We start from the raw sequence: 17,570 nt of genomic DNA, 5'->3' as shown, positions 1-17,570 counted from the left end.
AAATCAGGAGTAACAATACGTATGACCAAATACTACCGTTCACCATTACATGATAGTTTTTTTGACATCGCCAAGGAGAATTGTTGTCCTCCATTATGTGACTCTATTTTTTTTCCAAATATTGAAGGTGAATTCTTTCTCCTGCCAATTATTGCACAATATCCTTCTCCAACTCCTAATAGAACTAAATATCTAGTGAAGTTGATACCATTATACGTATCCACACATGGAAATGGACACCTCATAGATTCTGCACCTCAAGCTTACCCCAAACATTTTGGCCAAAAAAGGATGGCCGGTGCAATCAGAGCTATAATAAAAACTTCCTATAGATCACCTAAATATGTAAGCCACTAAAACACCAGTCTGCTATGTGTAGATGGTTTTGGGAGGAAAAGAAATTTAGCAAAAACCAGATGGAAAAAAGTTAATGATTATGCACTGAATTGGAATCAAAATAAATTTTATTGAGAAAAGAAAACTATCTTTGATAATCCATTTTTACATAAATATCTGCAAAATCAATATCCAATAACCCTATCAAAAGTCAGGCATAGGGCAACTTGACAATCACTAATTGCCAGTAGAGCTTTAATTGACGCTAGCATTCTAAAGTGCGTTAGTAAAATATAGATCCATTCAAAATAAATATAGGTGTAACATGTAAACAACTTTCTTCTAGGTTGCCATTCACAGTAACAAAGAGATTCACTTCCGAACAAGCCATATTCCATGCACTGAATCTTAAGTGAAGTCAACATCATACTATGTTCATGACCACATCATGCAAGACTGGAAGGCAAATGACTGGCTTAGAGCTTCAATTTAAATCAAATTGCACATTCAATATTGTTAATATTCATTAAAAAGACGATTCACTCAATTTAATGAAACAAATTGATAATTTTAAGAATTTGAATATCTACATGTATCTTTGCTTCAGTTTGGACGACTGAAGTAAAGCAATTCAATAAATTCTTGTGAAAGTGCTTCGGAAATATTGTCATGGAGACAGTGCCCCAAAAGTTGCAAGATTCCAAACAGATGCATCAACCTTCCGGCGTTTCAGGAAACAAGGGATCCCAAAAGCCTAAAATAAAGACAATATGAAGTATTATATACCCTGCTCTTCATATGAATGAGAATTAGACAATGAGCTAGTCTCTAATTGTATTAACAAGTTTACCATAGCATATGATTTTAAATTCATTCCCTGGTGGCTACAGCCATAAATCATTCCATGAATATATAACTAAAGTACCCAAAAATAACGGGAATTTTCCAATAACTTTTTTATTGATCAATATTTTCCCTCAAAATTTTTATCACCTCCAAAGAAATCCTCCTCCTCCTTGCAACACATTTCTCTAATTGTTTATTCGACTGTTCAAAACATTTTTTTAATTCACTTAAATCGATGTTCTTTACACCTTGTAGCGAATTTTGTTTTGCCTCATCTAAAGTCCCAAAATATTTTCCTCTCATATCCCTTTTCAGTCTGGGAAATAAAAAGAGTCACAAGTGGCAATTTCTGGTGAATAGGGGGGAGTGAACAATTGGCGTCATGCCGTTTTTGTCAAAAACCGCTACATGGACAGCTCGGTGTGGGCGGGTGCATTGTCGTGGTGGAAGAGCCAATCACCTGTGTGCCAAAGATTCGCCCTTTTCTTCCGATAGATATTTCCCCTTAACCTCTGAAAAATATCTAAAAAGTTCAATCGACATCTGTCGATTCTTGAAATGCGAAAACCAGTCGTAGACACGAGTTTTACTCAGAACACTATCACCATAAGCAGTTATTTGAGCATCACTAGAGTTTCTGCAGGAATTTTCCCCACCAAAAGTGAAAACTTCACAGCCGCGCGTTGCTCCCGGCAGTCAGCCATTACACGTTTTCGCTAAATAGGATAAAGCTGGTAAACCGAAAGAAATCCCATGAACAAACGGAGGCACTCAGAGCGACCAGGATTCGTACACTGACTCAGGATATATCATTGCTTGTAAAACCATTAACAGGAAAAACCGATCCCTCACTCAGCCACCCCCCACCGCACTATTCCCCGTTACTTTTGGGACCCCCTTGTACAGCAGACTCAAAATTATCCTGGGGCAGATTGCCTATTCATGCATAAGTATCACACTTCTTTGATGTTTCCCTTGATCTTTATAAAACTTCAACTCAGATGCAAAAACACCAGGTTTATTGCATTTTAATAAAAGTCTACGCAGAGCTTATAATTTATATTAGAATTCCCTTGATAAAATGTGATTATTTCATGTTTACTTGGTCGTCCATGCTAGCATTACAGAAGAAAATGATCAGTGGGGAAAAAACTCTTGATTAAATTTAGAAGATTCTTCAACAGTTAATCAATCATATATTTAAAACAATGTTATCTAGAATCTTTAAAAGTATTTTAAATTCCACAAATATGACCACAATCACAATCGTGACCTTGCATGCAGTTGAATACGGCCCAAGGGAGCTGGGGATTAATTGTTGCACTCAGGCATGATTGCGCCACGACCAGTCGAGGTCAAAGAAGAGAGGAAGGAAGTAGTGGAAGTGAAGGCAGTGGAAGACAAAAGAAGTAGAGATTGCATGGCACAGAGCTAGGTGCTCACCTGCATAGAGAGTTTGCTAGAGCACATACATATATATGGAGCAGTTAGAATACGATGCCTGTGACATTATTGCTGCTAAAAAAGATTGCAGTTGGGTGAGGAAAATTCTCAATGAGTCCGGAAAGCAATAATAAATAATAGACTATGCATATTAATAGTTATGGCCTAGTCCATATCCATTCAGGCAGCCTAAGAAAATATCTTACCTTCATAGTCTCCGATTTTGTTGAATTTAGCATATGTCAAACTTAAGGACAAAGTAAGTAATACGACATTTTTATTTTTGTCCAAAAAAATTTTTGGCCCGAGATACATTCCACCGAACATGGACCCGCAGGTACTATTTTTCACTTGTGATTTTGGACAAAATACTAAAATGCTCATATCTCAGGAATGCTTCAAGATATTTTGCTAATTTCTGTTTTATTTGAAAGATAATAATTTTGTGATTAAATTCATACCTTTGATTTGAAAATTTGTGCCCACATTTTTTTGCTGCAATTTTTTTTTTTTTTTATTAAAAAAAATTTTTTCTCAAAAATGCCAATCCTAAAAATTTTTATTTTTTTACTGTTCATCAATACCATTGAGCACTACAATCCCTGAAAAGGAGAACTTCCACTTTTCAGTTTTAGAGGTTTTATAAACAATTCAAAAAATTTCCATGCATTACGCAAGTTTCCATTACCACATTCTCAGATCACAACACAAAATCACAATCTCTAGTCTAACTTTAATTTTTTTTATTCTTCTTAACTATGAGCGACAGGCACAAATTAAAAAACTATTAATGGCTTTCAAATTGTATGTGCAAGTTAAAAATATACAGCTTCCAAGGCATACTTCTCTGAACTCTGCTTAGAACTGAATTTAACAATAGGGTGGTTTCCTATTATTTTTTTATTGCCTAAATCGAAAGAATATTATTCCTGGAGTACGTATTTCATGCTCGTAGATTTTTAAATGACGATATATATTTTTTGCGATTAAATGAAAAGTGAAAAATTTCAAGCACGGGAAAATGCAACGGGTAAGTATGAATGCCGGGAAAAAGTCCGTGTGACGTCGTTCTGGTTCCCGCTGCAGCAACTTAGGTGACCCTGGGGCGAGGCTCTGAGCGCTGATGCGGTGCAGGATGCTAGTAGGTAGCATAGTACCATGCTAGCTGGTAGCGCTTGGCTTAAGTAAGGATTATTAATACCTTATCAAACGAAGAAAACTTTCCGACCTTAGCCAGTTTTAATAGGTGATTACTAAGACATGTTTCCCTGAGCTCTGTGCCTCATGCATGCATTGGTAACCTCAGACGATGGAAAACTCCTATCTACTCGTATAGTGTGCAATATAAGTTCGCCCGTCAATTTGAATCCAGAAATGTGTCTTCTGAATTCCTTTCACAGGGTTAGTTTAGTTTGACCATACTTTTATTTTCTGCTGGCGGAATTCTTCAACTTCCTCTTTGGACTAAACTTTCTTAACAGGACTAAAACCAATTTCTGTAGCTGACTGATTCAGGATATATAGTTCTTCCACTGCAATTAAAAATCTGTATCACACACAACATGAGAGGCTTCTTGTTCACATATTGCCATTTATTGATACAGTGTTAAAGCATTGTGAACGTAAAAATTCGTTACTGGAAACATTTTCACTTTGAAACAGTCTTTTAAAATGAGCACTCTTATTTCCAACCTGAAACAAGTCTGTCTTTTTGCTAGTCTTATACATATAACACTCTTTTGTGGATATGTAAATAGTCCGCACTCTTCACTCTCCTATGGCCCCAGTCAGAAGACATTTCAAGTAGTCTTTTCCACGAACACCACAACTCGGTCAGTCAGCAGAATTCTCAAAAAGTTACACAGGTACTGTTAACCAAAAATTTCTTAACTGCTCTATTTGTTTGCCTGTTGACAACTCAACTGTAAGTTCATGTGTCCTCCCTGTTATATGCTCGGTCAAAAATATATGATTTTCTGGTTTATTTCAGATTGTTATAGAGTGTTCCGTACATTATTTAATTATATGGAAGGTTCCACGTTGTCCATAGAGGTTTTCTGAAAGTAATTGGAAGCTTCCACATTGTTCTAGAGTGTTTTGTTAGACTCTGGAATTATTTTCAATTTTGTTGATTGTTGTAGTGTTCTATAATGATCTGTAAGTATCTGGAAGCTTCCATTTTGCTCTAGAAGTTTAGGTTACATTAATTATTATTATATATATATAACTCCTGAATTATTTGGATTGTTCTAAATTGTTCTAGAAGATTCTGTTAAGTTTTTGAATCAAATTTCCAAATCATTAACGATCTTCAGCAATAATGTGGACTATTCTTGATGATTCTCAATGACATGATTCAATATCAAAGGAAGATACTGATGCCATTGAACTAATTTTTAGTTCATTGAATAGGGCAGTTTCCCACCATTAATGTATTCTTAATATACAAATATTTGGTTTTAGAAATAACCGGTTTAGACAAATGGCAAGGGTCAATTTCATCCTCATTTGAAAAAGGCCAGATTGGCGCCCATGCGATGCCACTCCACGTGATGTCACATGGACCTAGTTTCTATACAAGTACAGTGGAACCTCGTTAAAGCGAATACGGGCTATAGCGAGACCCCCGCTATTACGAGAGATAGACGATGCACCGTCAATTGACCCTATGATAAGCGTGTAAAAAATTCGTTTTAACGAGACCCTTTCGGTGTTGGCTCTCGCCATAGCGAGGGTTTCACCGCCGGAAGACTTTCATGAAGACTCCTTAACCTCTGTAATTGCTAGCCGTCTGTTAGAAATGAAGTTAATGGAGTGCTCAGTCTCAAATTTATGTGGTAAACTGTCGTTCGATAAATATAATGATTGACGAAACAATGCTTTGCATGATTTTTATTCAGCGCGGCGCTTATAAATTGTTTGAATAGTTAGTCGTTATTTGAGTAAGGAAATTTAGTGATGCAAAAAAACATCGCCTTTCGTCTGGATTTATGCTTACGTTTATCGGATAGATGTTTATCTGTCGCCGCACCACTCCTGTTCCTGTATATCTGTTCGCAACAGGTATATTGGCTATTATTTGCTCCACCTCCGGTAAAGCGACAATTCGCTATAGCGAGTGTTTATTAGTGCACCGTGGGGTGTCGTTATATCGAGGTTGCACTGTAGATAGGAGTTTTCCATCGTCTGAGGTTACCAATGCATGCATGAGGCACAGAGCTCAGGGAAACATGTCTTAGTAATCACCTATTAAAACTGGCTAAGGTCGGAAAGTTTTCTTCGTTTGATAAGGTATTAATAATCCTTACTTAAGCCAAGCGCTACCAGCTAGCATGGTACTATGCTACCTACTAGCATCCTGCACCGCATCAGCGCTCAGAGCCTCGCCCCAGGGTCACCTAAGTTGCTGCAGCGGGAACCAGAACGACGTCACACGGACTTTTTCCCGGCATTCATACTTACCCGTTGCATTTTCCCGTGCTTGAAATTTTTCACTTTTCATTTAATCGCAAAAAATATATATCGTCATTTAAAAATCTACGAGCATGAAATACGTACTCCAGGAATAATATTCTTTCGATTTAGGCAATAAAAAAATAATAGGAAACCACCCTATTGTTAAATTCAGTTCTAAGCAGAGTTCAGAGAAGTATGCCTTGGAAGCTGTATATTTTTAACTTGCACATACAATTTGAAAGCCATTAATAGTTTTTTAATTTGTGCCTGTCGCTCTTAGTTAAGAAGAATAAAAAAAACCTCTAAAACTGAAAAGTGGAAGTTCTCCTTTTCAGGGATTGTAGTGCTCAATGGTATTGATGAACAGTAAAAAAATAAAAATTTTTAGGATTGGCATTTTTGAGAAAAAAATTTTTTTAATAAAAAAAAAAAAAAAAAAAATTGCAGCAAAAAAATGTGGGCACAAATTTTCAAATCAAAGGTATGAATTTAATCACAAAATTATTATCTTTCAAATAAAACAGAAATTAGCAAAATATCTTGAAGCATTCCTGAGATATGAGCATTTTAGTATTTTGTCCAAAATCCCAAGTGAAAAATAGTACCTGCGGGTCCATGTTCGGTGGAATGTATCTCGGGCCAAAAATTTTTTTGGACAAAAATAAAAATGACGTATTACTTACTTTGTCCTTAAGTTTGACATATGCTAAATTCAACAAAATCGGAGACTATGAAGGTAACCCCCCTGCCTGAATCGATATGGACTGGGCCTTATATATCGTTTCATTTTCGAAAATTATGAACACTACGAGAAATTTAAGTGAAAGTTTGGATTAACAGTGTTTTATAAATATTTGCGCCACCTCTACCCATCACTTGGATAACTGTGAGTTTACTGCGCGCTCAAATGTACGACTAAACTCTGTTCATTTCATCTTTGTGGGTGAGCTGGCGTGGCCAAAGCAAGGGGGAGAGTGATGGGAGGGAAAGTATCTCTCGACACGTGACATTCCCTTGCACCAATCAGCAGACAGCAGGGGTGGCCAAGGGTTTCGGAAATTCAGTTGCTCTCAGACCTCCGTCGAGTTAACATAGTGAATCTGCTCATGGAGCAGTGTTGCCAAACATCACACGCTCTCCTTGTATGTCTTTATGTATGCCTTTCGCTAATGATGCCAGATTCAGCGAGGTAGCTGACAATGTCATGGCCTTCTGTGAAATGATTATCCTCAATACCTTCCAAATGAGTACGTATATTGACTCTACGCCGGGCCCATAATACCTGTGGCCACCCACACATTTTCAGCAACAAATTAGGGCAGCTATATACATTTGACAAAGTTAAGTTTGCTCGTGCTCTTACCCTCTTGGTATTACCCCTACCCCATCAGTGAAGCCCTCCGAGTGTGTCCAAACTCTTATGAAAGCTCACTGGCAAAAGTAAAGTGCACAGATTTTAATAATCTATTAGAGGACAATTCAATCTAAACCACCATAAAATGTCTACCCTAAAACATCTCATCGCAAGTTAAAAACATAAGGACTGACATATGAATGAGTGGAACCCCGCTCCTTCTTATAATCATCATTAGAAAAATGAAATTATTATTACTTATTGTCATCATCATCATTATGCACATGATCTTCACTGTATATGTATTCTCACCACAGCTATTATTATCGAAGATATTGAGCTGTGAATAAAATTCATTTATATATTTACATATATTTACCTTTGGGAGTGCACTTGCGAGGTGAATAGCGGTCACGATGACGAGAGCACTTGTTCACGCGGCCTTTGCGCTCATGGGGGTCAATTTCAATTCCAACAGCATCATAATACTGAGAATACACAATACAAGGTACAATTATTTCACTAACAAGCATTGCACAAGGATTAAGTGGGGATGGCATGGTTCAGTTCTTTGGTTCTCCGTTCCACCAGTTCTCAAGGTTGGAACGGAACAGATGCCAAAAAGAATCAGCACCGAAAATATTTATACTGAACTATATTTGAAAAATTTCCTTGAGGACATTAAACATATCATGTTTTAAACAGAGTGATACTATGTATGTCATCACTGGTGAGTTAACTTGATAGGTATTTAATTTTTGTTACATTTAATAATACCCTAATCAAATCATTGATAGTTTTTTTTAAATTAAGCTGTTGAAATGTAACACTTCGGACTAACGGCTTGCACTGCAGTAAGAATAGAAATACGCAAGCAATTCATGATGACTTACATTTGAGGCAATTGACTCTAGACGGGACAATTAAATGGGCCACATCATGAATCTGTGGTCTGATGAAAATAACTGTTGAAGGGCAGGGGGAAGAGAAGAATGGCCCAGGAAGGCCTCAGGTGAGGTAGGTCGTGAAGGTTGTAAAGCTGGAGGGGTTAAAAATTAGCTGATAGGAAAATTGAGTGGACAGGCATGTCAAACCAATCTTCAGATTTCTTCAGACGAATTGCCCTGGGGAAATAATTCTCTTGGACCAAGAAACAAACAGACTGTTGACTTCAACATTTTCACAGAGAGCTTTTCATGGGAAATTAGAAAGCTGGCTAGCATTATGTTCTGCACAGAGTCTGGAAAGCCAAAGGTCCTAGGTTTGACAGCTTGTGCAACGGAATTCTTTTTCCAATGGCAATTAATGTATTGTTGTTTACATGGCAGACTTGAAATGTAACACAAACTTTGCAAGGGCGTACCCAAGACCATAATTAGGAGGGGTTAAGCCATAGTCTAGGGGGGCAAGCCAAGTTGTGACATTAGTTTACGAGATTATTTCCTTGAAAAAATAGCTGTATTTTAGTTGCATATCTTATACTAATACATATCATTTTTCCTGGTTTTGAAGAAAATTTGCTGAATACTTTCATTTCAATTCAGTACTGATTTTGCTTAAAGACTTTTGCGATATTTGCTTCTGGGGGGGGTGGTGGGTGCCCCCCTTTGCCCTCACTGGGTACGCCCATGAACGTTAGGATTGATGATGGAGAGAATCATAGAGGGAGTACGGGTGAGGGAGTGGGCATTACAGCGTACGTATTACCTTCTTACACGCCTTACACTCCCAGCCTTCTAATTGCATCCGTTCACTTCTCTTTCGAACAGGTGCTTGTTGATGCTTGAACTTAGGGCTGGGACACTTGCGTGGCACTCTGAAATCACACACATATTACGCATAAATGCCCTGGTACACACATTTATTTATTGACTCAGCATGACTCAAAATAAAGTGAAAGATGTTCAATATGAGACACTAAAATCTATAAAATTATGTTTATTATTATACAAAGTATTACACCACATGACACTCCCTAGCTTGTCCTACTGGAATACAATATGACAGGAAAGTATGGCATTTGATCTCGCTAACAAGTGCTCATGGAGTAGTGGTGCAAGCAAGGATAAACTAAAGGGGAAGAGAGGAAATATGTACATGGATGCTGAATGAAGAACAGCAGACATCTGATTACATTTGTGGAAAATCAAAACTGCATCTTAAGGTAATTATGATATTGGTTGTCAAATATGATCAAGGCTCTAATTCTTTGCTATCTTTCAGAATTGATATTTTCTTTATTTAACATAGGATATTTAGTATTTATCCTGGTGCATACGCTGATGTACAGTGAAAACTCCATCATGTATATTGATAAAAAGGACAACATCAGAAAAAGTTCATTAATGTTATTAGCTGTACAAGAGGCCTGGTTCTCATTTTTCTTTGGTGTGATGTACTGTGAAAAATAATGGGTTCATCACAGTGCAGGCAAGCACGTGATGACCATCTGAGGTGAAAACCTAAGTTAAAAAGTTCAATTTTCTATTGATTTCATTTCCATTTCAATTATTATTCCTATCCACAGCATATAGTAATAGGGTTACATATTCATAGATATCCAAAATTGCAATTTATGAAAAAAATGCAGTCCATGGAAAGAAAAGATTAATTTGAGATGAAAAAAACTCAATTTGGCCATTTTCTCATAATTTTGTAATTGTAAAATGCAAAAGTTACTGCCCACTCCTCATAAGTAGGAGATGTCATTTCAGTTCTGGTTTATTAACTTGCTCATGGGGGAATTGCTCATTACAGGAAGGAATCAATCAAAATAGTGAGACCAACATCTAACCACGCTTAAGACAATGTTGGGACGGTGGAGAGCAGTGACACACTCATTAGGAGAACGTGATGCCCTCAAGTTATTTGTGAAAGCATTAAAATTGCTGATTTTTCACCGCGAATAGCTTGAGAAGTAGGCGACCGATCGAATAATGGTAAAACACAGGTCTCTTAACTTTTTCCAGCTCTATTGCAATGGACAAGTAGAAAATAATTGGCCAACAAACCTATTACTTGGGTGTAGAGAATAACTTTTTCATTCAATGGTAACCAGAACAGTAACAGGTAAGTAATTCACTCACCGGTCAAAACTAGAGAGGAAGCCATGAGGATGAGGTCGCACGGCAGCAGCAACAGTGAACGATGCGTGGCCCTCGTGGGGTGGCAGCTCGTTCTCTGAATTCTCGCCACCCCCTCCTTCCTCATCCTCACTCACCTGCTCCTCCTCCCCCATGGGAACAAAATACGTCACCTCGGTATCCGTTGGCATGGGTTGATGCAGTTCTTGCCCCACATGGAGGAGGGCTTTCGACTGGCTGACCCCAACTCCAGCCTTCCTGAAGGTGCCTTTACTCGAGGGACCCACTGCATCACCCCCATTGCCACTTGTGTCAGCATGGCCCTTGGAGGAATTAGGGCTGGGCATTATGATTGACTCGTCGTCTTCCTCCACATTGGTGGCTTTCACCTGAGGGACAAACAACAAAACCGGGCTTGGTTTGTCTTTGGGGGCTGGCATTTCGGCCATTGCAGTGGTGTTGCGACAGCGCAAGAAGGAAGTGTTGGAGGGGGACGGCTTGACTTCCTGAGGCTCACCACCCATCACCCCACGTCTCACCTTGCCAGGTGGAGGGATGGGGCATTTCTCCGACCCCAATCCATCGCCACTGGATGCTCCTTCCTTTGTGCAGGACACTTTGTTTTTGGCCAGCACACACTGAGCAGATCGCATGGGCATCTTTTGCTTCAGTCTGAGCATGGATAAATTGCGCTTTCCCTTTGGTTTAACAGCGAGGCTCAGTCCTTCACCTACATGCCACTGATTCGACACTTTATCGCCTCGCTCCTCCAATTCAGAAGACCCTCCTTCAGGTATCAGGAACGATGGAGATTTGAGATTTTTTGCATTTGGATTTGAACCTGCGGCATTCACACAAGGAGAGAATGAAAACCTCTTTCCTCTTTTCTGGGAATTCAGAACAGGACTGGATTTTTCAATTGAGTGATCGGGGCATTGCTTTTTTTCTGGTGTTTTTAGCATTGTCTTTGTTGAAACATTGAGATTCTCGGTAAGGGGCTCATTATGCCCTCCTTCCTCTGGTAATGGGGAGAATATTTGAGTCTCGAGTAAAGATAAAGGAGGGTTGACCACGCCAATTGAATCACAGGTCACTTGATCACAAATAACTCTTTCACAACTTCCAAAATCAAGTTCTCGGACACATTGAGCTTCAGAGGTGGGAATACCATTTTTCTTGCTGGAACACTCCATTTTCCGGTTCACAGGAGGTCTTGGGATGGCAAAGCCTTTATCTGGCTCCTTCCTGCCTTGAGGATAATTCTCAGAATCCCACTCAAGCCCTGAAGAAAAACAGCTCATATTAAACGATTTATTCATCAAATAATAAGTATGAGCAAACTTCACCCCCTCCACAAATTTTCCATTGAGCTTGCTGCCAATGTAAAATGTTATTTTTATAAGTTATGGTTGATGAGACAGAACTGTTCCATCATGTACTGTTGAATGAAATGTAATTTTCCACTGTTTATCTAAACTTCTTCGTTGAAGCTCGTGCAGGTCATTGTAGCTGTTGATGATGTAACATTCACAGTAATTTTTGAACATCATCAAAAACATCTGCATCAGCCCCAATGATACCCTCGTCAGCTTTGACATGGTGTCACTTTCTAACACTGGCTACCCCACGAGGCTTTGGAGATAAAGAAATGCGACCAGAATTTCAACAGGGACTGTGACTTGAAAATCAGCCACACAGGGGATCCCACCATGAAATCTGATATTGAGTTAAACAAGCAAGATCAATGGAATTTGAGGGATGACTTCTTGTTACAAGAGGGGTCTTTCCACCTCAAATCAATCGTTATGTAAGTAACTGCGCTATTGCCACCATGCAGTTGTGGGTAATCACCACTATGGCAATCTCAAGCGGCAGTCTTGCCGTAACTGTTTACCAAGGTCAACCGACTGTGCATCAATTGTCCATAAAATCTATTTTGGACAAGTACATTGATTGATTGATTTGATTGATTTATTAAGTCACCGTAAGCATTTGCATTATGCATGGCTTTGTCAAGGATGTTACATGTATTACACAATATGAATGGAAAAACAATGCTCAAATAACAAAACAATATAAAAAAATATAAATACATACAGTTTACAATTTTTTTTTTTTTTGTGAACACATTTCAATTACACACTTAAATTTTTTTACATTAAAAAGTCATCCACACTATAGAATAATTTCCTTAAAAGTAGTTTTTTCACGGCACACTTAAATTTAAAGGAACTTTTGATATTTTTTACATAGCTTGGCAATTTATTATACACAATTGAAATGTATCTTGTACCCCAGACTTTTTACTCTCATTATTCCTGCAAATTTTGAGACATAACACTGGCGACAAAGATATTTCATTATTCAGTGCGGCAGCAGTTTTTTAAGTTTGTCCTGCTAAGTTTAATAGGACCCATGACACTGCATGACGACAAAGTGAATAAACTATCCTCTTTAGAGCTGAGAGTGCCAATTATTGGTAATATTGTGTACCAACATGTAGTCAATAGCCTTTAGATAACTATTTAAAACGTCTGGACGCATTATTCTCCTTAGCATAACAACAGAGACAGAACGTATGTTGTCTCTTGTTGAGCTGATAGGTCCCAAAGTCTTAGAAAACATGTCTACTGATGTGATAATTATTGCAGGCCACAGGAATACTGGAATTCTGCGGGGTTTGTAAGATTCACCTTACATCATATACACATGACAAAGGCAGCAGTGTAAAACTGTTACTATTTAAAAAATTAAATAATAATTGTAGAATCAAAAAATATATCCAGATTTTATAAAACCCTTAATGATAAAAGCTGCAATTAGTTCTGGCTGTGTTAGTACATGTTGCTGTGATTAACTTAAAAGAAGGTGTTTACTCCATCAATTGTGAACATAGTGAGCCTTGGCCCAAAAAATAGAAGCAAAATATTGTCCACGCCAGATTTTTATACTTTGACCAAAATTTTGAAAACTACATTAAAGGAAAAGAACAAATATTAGTGATGGTGGATTAGCAATTGGTGAGTAAGTCTAAATGGTGATACCCAACCACACTTATACCCAGGTGTCTGATATGAACAACATAATTTACTGATATACTCTGTAGTGATATAACGTGAAATTCAGTTGAAAAGCAATGGATTACTGATTATGGAAAAAGCATTGAATTGGTCATCTTAAATTGGTTAAAAATTTTGCCTTTTTAAATTATATTCTTCCACATATAGCTTAGAGGAATTTCTTTCACTTTTGGATAAAACAATGGATGATTATCCTCCAGTACCAAAGTTTTTTTTCATAAAATTTACAGATCAAAGTATAAGAGTTGTAGGGTGCTTACAAGGGAAGAAAGCTCTCGCTCACTGTGGGAGCAGACCACATGAATTCTCAGGCTGCCTGAATACTCAGGGAGCCCGCTCGCTATGTAAAAAATTGCAGGTAAGTGGTCGGTACCACATCGATGATGTCAACATCGAAAACACATCGATTTTTGGACCATATAGGAATCAATCAATTTGTTACCATTGACGTTTTATCGAAGACTACTTCGGCTTTGAATTGACGACGATTCGATAACTAATTTCTCACTGGGAATGGTAGAGCTGAGTGAGTGCCATGTGCCAGGGGATTTTGAATCGTCCAGCAACACACCATTGGCCAATTAGAACTAATATTTAAGCTCATGCCAATCACTGAAAAATGCTCAGACAAGTAGCAGCCAAAACGCCACTCAGAGAAAGTGACTTAAGAGCTCACACTCCACCACTTGATAGATTAACAGAATTCCACAGATGTTTTGGTAGCACTCTGAGGGCTCACTCCATCTGAATGTGCCCCTTGATAGGTTTCAAGTGAGACTTTTACATTAGGAACACTTAGGTTGTGTTACCATGAAGGCAAGACAGAGTGCCACGCAAAATTAACATGTCCTATTGCAAATAAGTTGTGTATACAGCTGTGGAATAAGCTGAGAGTGGGAAACAATGAGGGACAGCCCAAAATCAATGCCTCCTCTATGATACTTTGTCACCAAGGAAAAGTGAAATGTTACGGAGTCATTATAGATAAGCTTCTGTAAAAAAGGATAAGTATTAAATAATTATTAGCCCCTAGACTGCAGGGACATTTTTACATATTTTGTTTTTCTGGGATGGCCGGGAAGAGTTGAACGACCCCTACAGTGAGGGAAAGTCCACTTTGGCTCTATCTGCATAGCAATAAAAATTCTGGGAAACTGAAGGATGTATTCGAGCAATGGTCAAATGTTTAAAAACACATTCAGCGAACAAAAGGAATAAAAAGGTTCCCGCAGTCTAAGGGTTAACCGAAGGTAGATCCAAAAACTTCTAGTGGAAGAATTACACTGATAAATCGGCAATTTTTTCTCGGAAATAAATTATGACCACAGAAATAAGTTAATATTTTTTGGCCCCATAGGTACAAAGCATACTACATCATGCTTCTATTCCACCATTAAAAATTAACGGGTAAGTCACTGCTAGTTGCTTATAAATCAAATGTGATGTCAGTAGTATAGGGCTAATAGATAATACAATTACCATCAGAGTATGACTGGATCACCTTCAAGGACTGGCAGTGAGTACATTGAGTGGCCTGGAGGCTGAAATGAAAGAATTTCCCTTTCTCTCAGTTTCATTGGTAACAATCCAAATCTGGGAATCTAGCCCATTGTAAATAAATGTTTGCAGTAAGGAATTTTGCGATGCTAAAATTTTGCAAATACGATATACTTCAAATAAAGAACTAACAACAAAAGCAGTTGATCAAGCTCAATTTCCACTCCAAACCTTAATTCTGTTCTGGCTGGTGTGGTAACATCTCAATAATTTAACAAATACTGACCATTTTGAGACTACATTTTGAAATTATATTCGTATGCATTAAATTTGTTTTAGTAAAGAATTTTTTGGCATTAAAATATTTTAAAATTACATGGGTACAAGAGTTCACCCAAAATTGTCCACGAATTACGATGAGCATGAATAATTATTTAGAATTTCACTTACCAATCCAGTTTCTTTGAAAATTTTTCATTCTCCGATTTCATTTCATTCAATTCGAACGTGAGGGCATCGACTAAATTTTGAGATTCATTCAAACGTTTCTTCAACTCTGAAATGCAAGGACCAGCCAACTTAATAAAACGAAAAGTTTCCAAAACAGACGGATATCATATCGGTCTCTACTTACTCGCAAACTGATAAAATGCTGATTTCAACAAGGCACTGGCTCCAAACAAGTCTAAATCATTGTCCTGACACGTAGACAAAGTTCTCCACTCGAAGAGGGAAAGCCAGAATTTTTTATAAAATTCCTTGTTCTTACTTTGTTTACCCGGAAATCCTTTACTAATGTCTTCCATTATTTATCAAGGTTGATCACTACATCAGAAAAAATCACCTATTCAGTCATGAAACAATTCATTACACTAATAGACGAAGAATCCTAAAGATATACCAACTTCCCGCGTTTTCTTTCTAGGCTGAAGCTTTTGTTTTTGTTTACATTTTCGACCATAGCCAAAAAGGTTTCTCTATGGTCCTTCCGCGACCATTATAATGTTTTTAAATATGGCCACAGGCGGCGCCACTAAGTAACCATATCCACTTTTCAGGAAATACACGGCAGTAAGGCAGTAGAGCCAATAATAATATTAACCACACATATGTTCGTATATTATCATTGATGGACCTTAGATTTTCAGGAAAATATCCCCAAATGAGAGTGTTATAATCCTCTGCAATGTCACCATGTTCCTAGTAGTCACATTTGGTGCGATATTGTTCATCTTGTTTTCCCCAAATTTGCATCAGCAGTTTCGCAGAAGGTTCATAAAAGTATCATACCTCGCTCGGCGAAGATTGGTATCGATTTTGAAGCTTGGAAATTTTAAAACTGCACCCCAGGAAACCAATTTCATGAAAATATCACTTCAAATTTGAATATTGTAAGTTCAATTCAACCTCTGGCCCTTGTTCTCCGTTTCATTATCTTCTTTATGGGCAGCCTAAGGGCCCAGTTTGCTTGGTTAGCAGTGCACAGTGAGTACCTCCAAAGGGTCATTGTCATAAGTCTCATTACCCTCAATGATCAATTGAGGGCTATATATTATATATGGTCAACTGTCAATTTATTCTACAAATAGTCAATACAACAATAACTTTGATGCTATTATATTTACATGGTTGACCTCGAAGTCTCTCATGCCTATTTTACATTTTTTGGAAACGTTTCATAAAATCCATTGACTTTATAAAATATGAGCTTCCATACAGTACAGATACGAATAATATAAAGTCGCAGTCACTGGTTTTGTTGCAAGCAAGATTACTTTTAAAACTACTCAATCTAGTGGAACACTATATACTTTAAGTTGAACTGTGACTGACTGGCCTCTTTTTTTTTGGGGTTGGAATGAGCATGCAGATAATTAATTCATTACAGTTAGACTCTGTGGAGGGGGAGGCCAGGAGGTCCGGACCCCATGAAATATAAAAACACGATTATTTTCCTTCATAAAAGAAAACAAAATATTGAAAAATCATGAATTCACAAAATATTTTTTAACCAATGAAGTTTTAAAATTAGTTGAGAACCCATTACTTAGTGCCCTATTTTTAAAAAAATTTATCCCTTGGTTTTGGACCCCCCCAAATGAAATTCCTGGCTATGCCACCAGCTAGACTCAAAATTAAAAGATGAAAAGCCTTTTAATTGACAGTAAGGGCTGTTAATATATTATGAGTGGTGGAGCTTCTGGTTTGAAGCACCACCACAATGGTTTAGCTACCTTACTGAGGTAATTTCCCAAGGTCCTCGGAAAGGCTGCCAGGGTACAACAGCATAGTGCCAGAAAGGCACTATACTCACATTGACTGCAACAAAAGGACTTCATCCCAAAAGAGACAACCTTCAAAACACACAAAGACCAACTCTGACTTGTGAGACTGTATCTCTCGGCATCAAATAAATTTGATTTGCCTCAACTTGGATTCCTTATGCTGAAATGAGGTTAATTGCCATATATATCC

General features: G+C 37.8%; 1 protein-coding gene across 2 annotated transcripts; it reads right to left on the bottom strand.

The window, feature by feature from the left end:
* Positions 1–446: 446 nt before the first annotated feature.
* Positions 447–16,062, bottom strand: LOC124157047. 2 transcript variants are annotated; one of them, XM_046531522.1, is made up of 8 exons: positions 16,001–16,062; positions 15,730–15,920; positions 15,546–15,651; positions 15,078–15,139; positions 10,522–11,800; positions 9,143–9,251; positions 7,815–7,923; positions 447–1,090 (listed from the first exon to the last, which is right to left on the bottom strand). In XM_046531522.1, exons 2-8 carry the CDS (start codon positions 15,899–15,901, stop codon positions 1,050–1,052), a joined length of 1,878 nt encoding a protein of 625 aa, XP_046387478.1. In that variant the 5' UTR covers positions 15,902–15,920; positions 16,001–16,062; the 3' UTR covers positions 447–1,049. The 2 variants fall into 2 exon arrangements, with proteins under 2 accessions (XP_046387478.1, XP_046387477.1); XM_046531521.1 differs by having other exon boundaries at positions 15,730–16,042.
* Between the last annotated feature and the right edge of the window lie 1,508 nt (positions 16,063–17,570).

This window comes from Ischnura elegans, chromosome 4 (assembly GCF_921293095.1).
Source record: "Ischnura elegans chromosome 4, ioIscEleg1.1, whole genome shotgun sequence".
NCBI classification, from domain to species: domain Eukaryota; kingdom Metazoa; phylum Arthropoda; class Insecta; order Odonata; family Coenagrionidae; genus Ischnura; species Ischnura elegans.
This window is presented reverse-complemented; position numbering and strand designations above follow the sequence as displayed.

Excerpts from the sequence above, each read along its gene's own strand:
- LOC124157047 (XM_046531522.1), bottom strand. The coding sequence starts at position 15,901 with ATGGAAGACATTAGTAAAGGATTTCCGGGTAAACAAAGTAAGAACAAG. Across the intron at positions 9,252-10,521 it reads TTCCTCTCTAGTTTTGACCG|AGTGCCACGCAAGTGTCCCA; the intron begins GTGAGTGAATTA and ends GTGTGATTTCAG. Across the intron at positions 7,924-9,142 it reads AGTGTAAGGCGTGTAAGAAG|TATTATGATGCTGTTGGAAT; the intron begins GTAATACGTACG and ends GTGTATTCTCAG.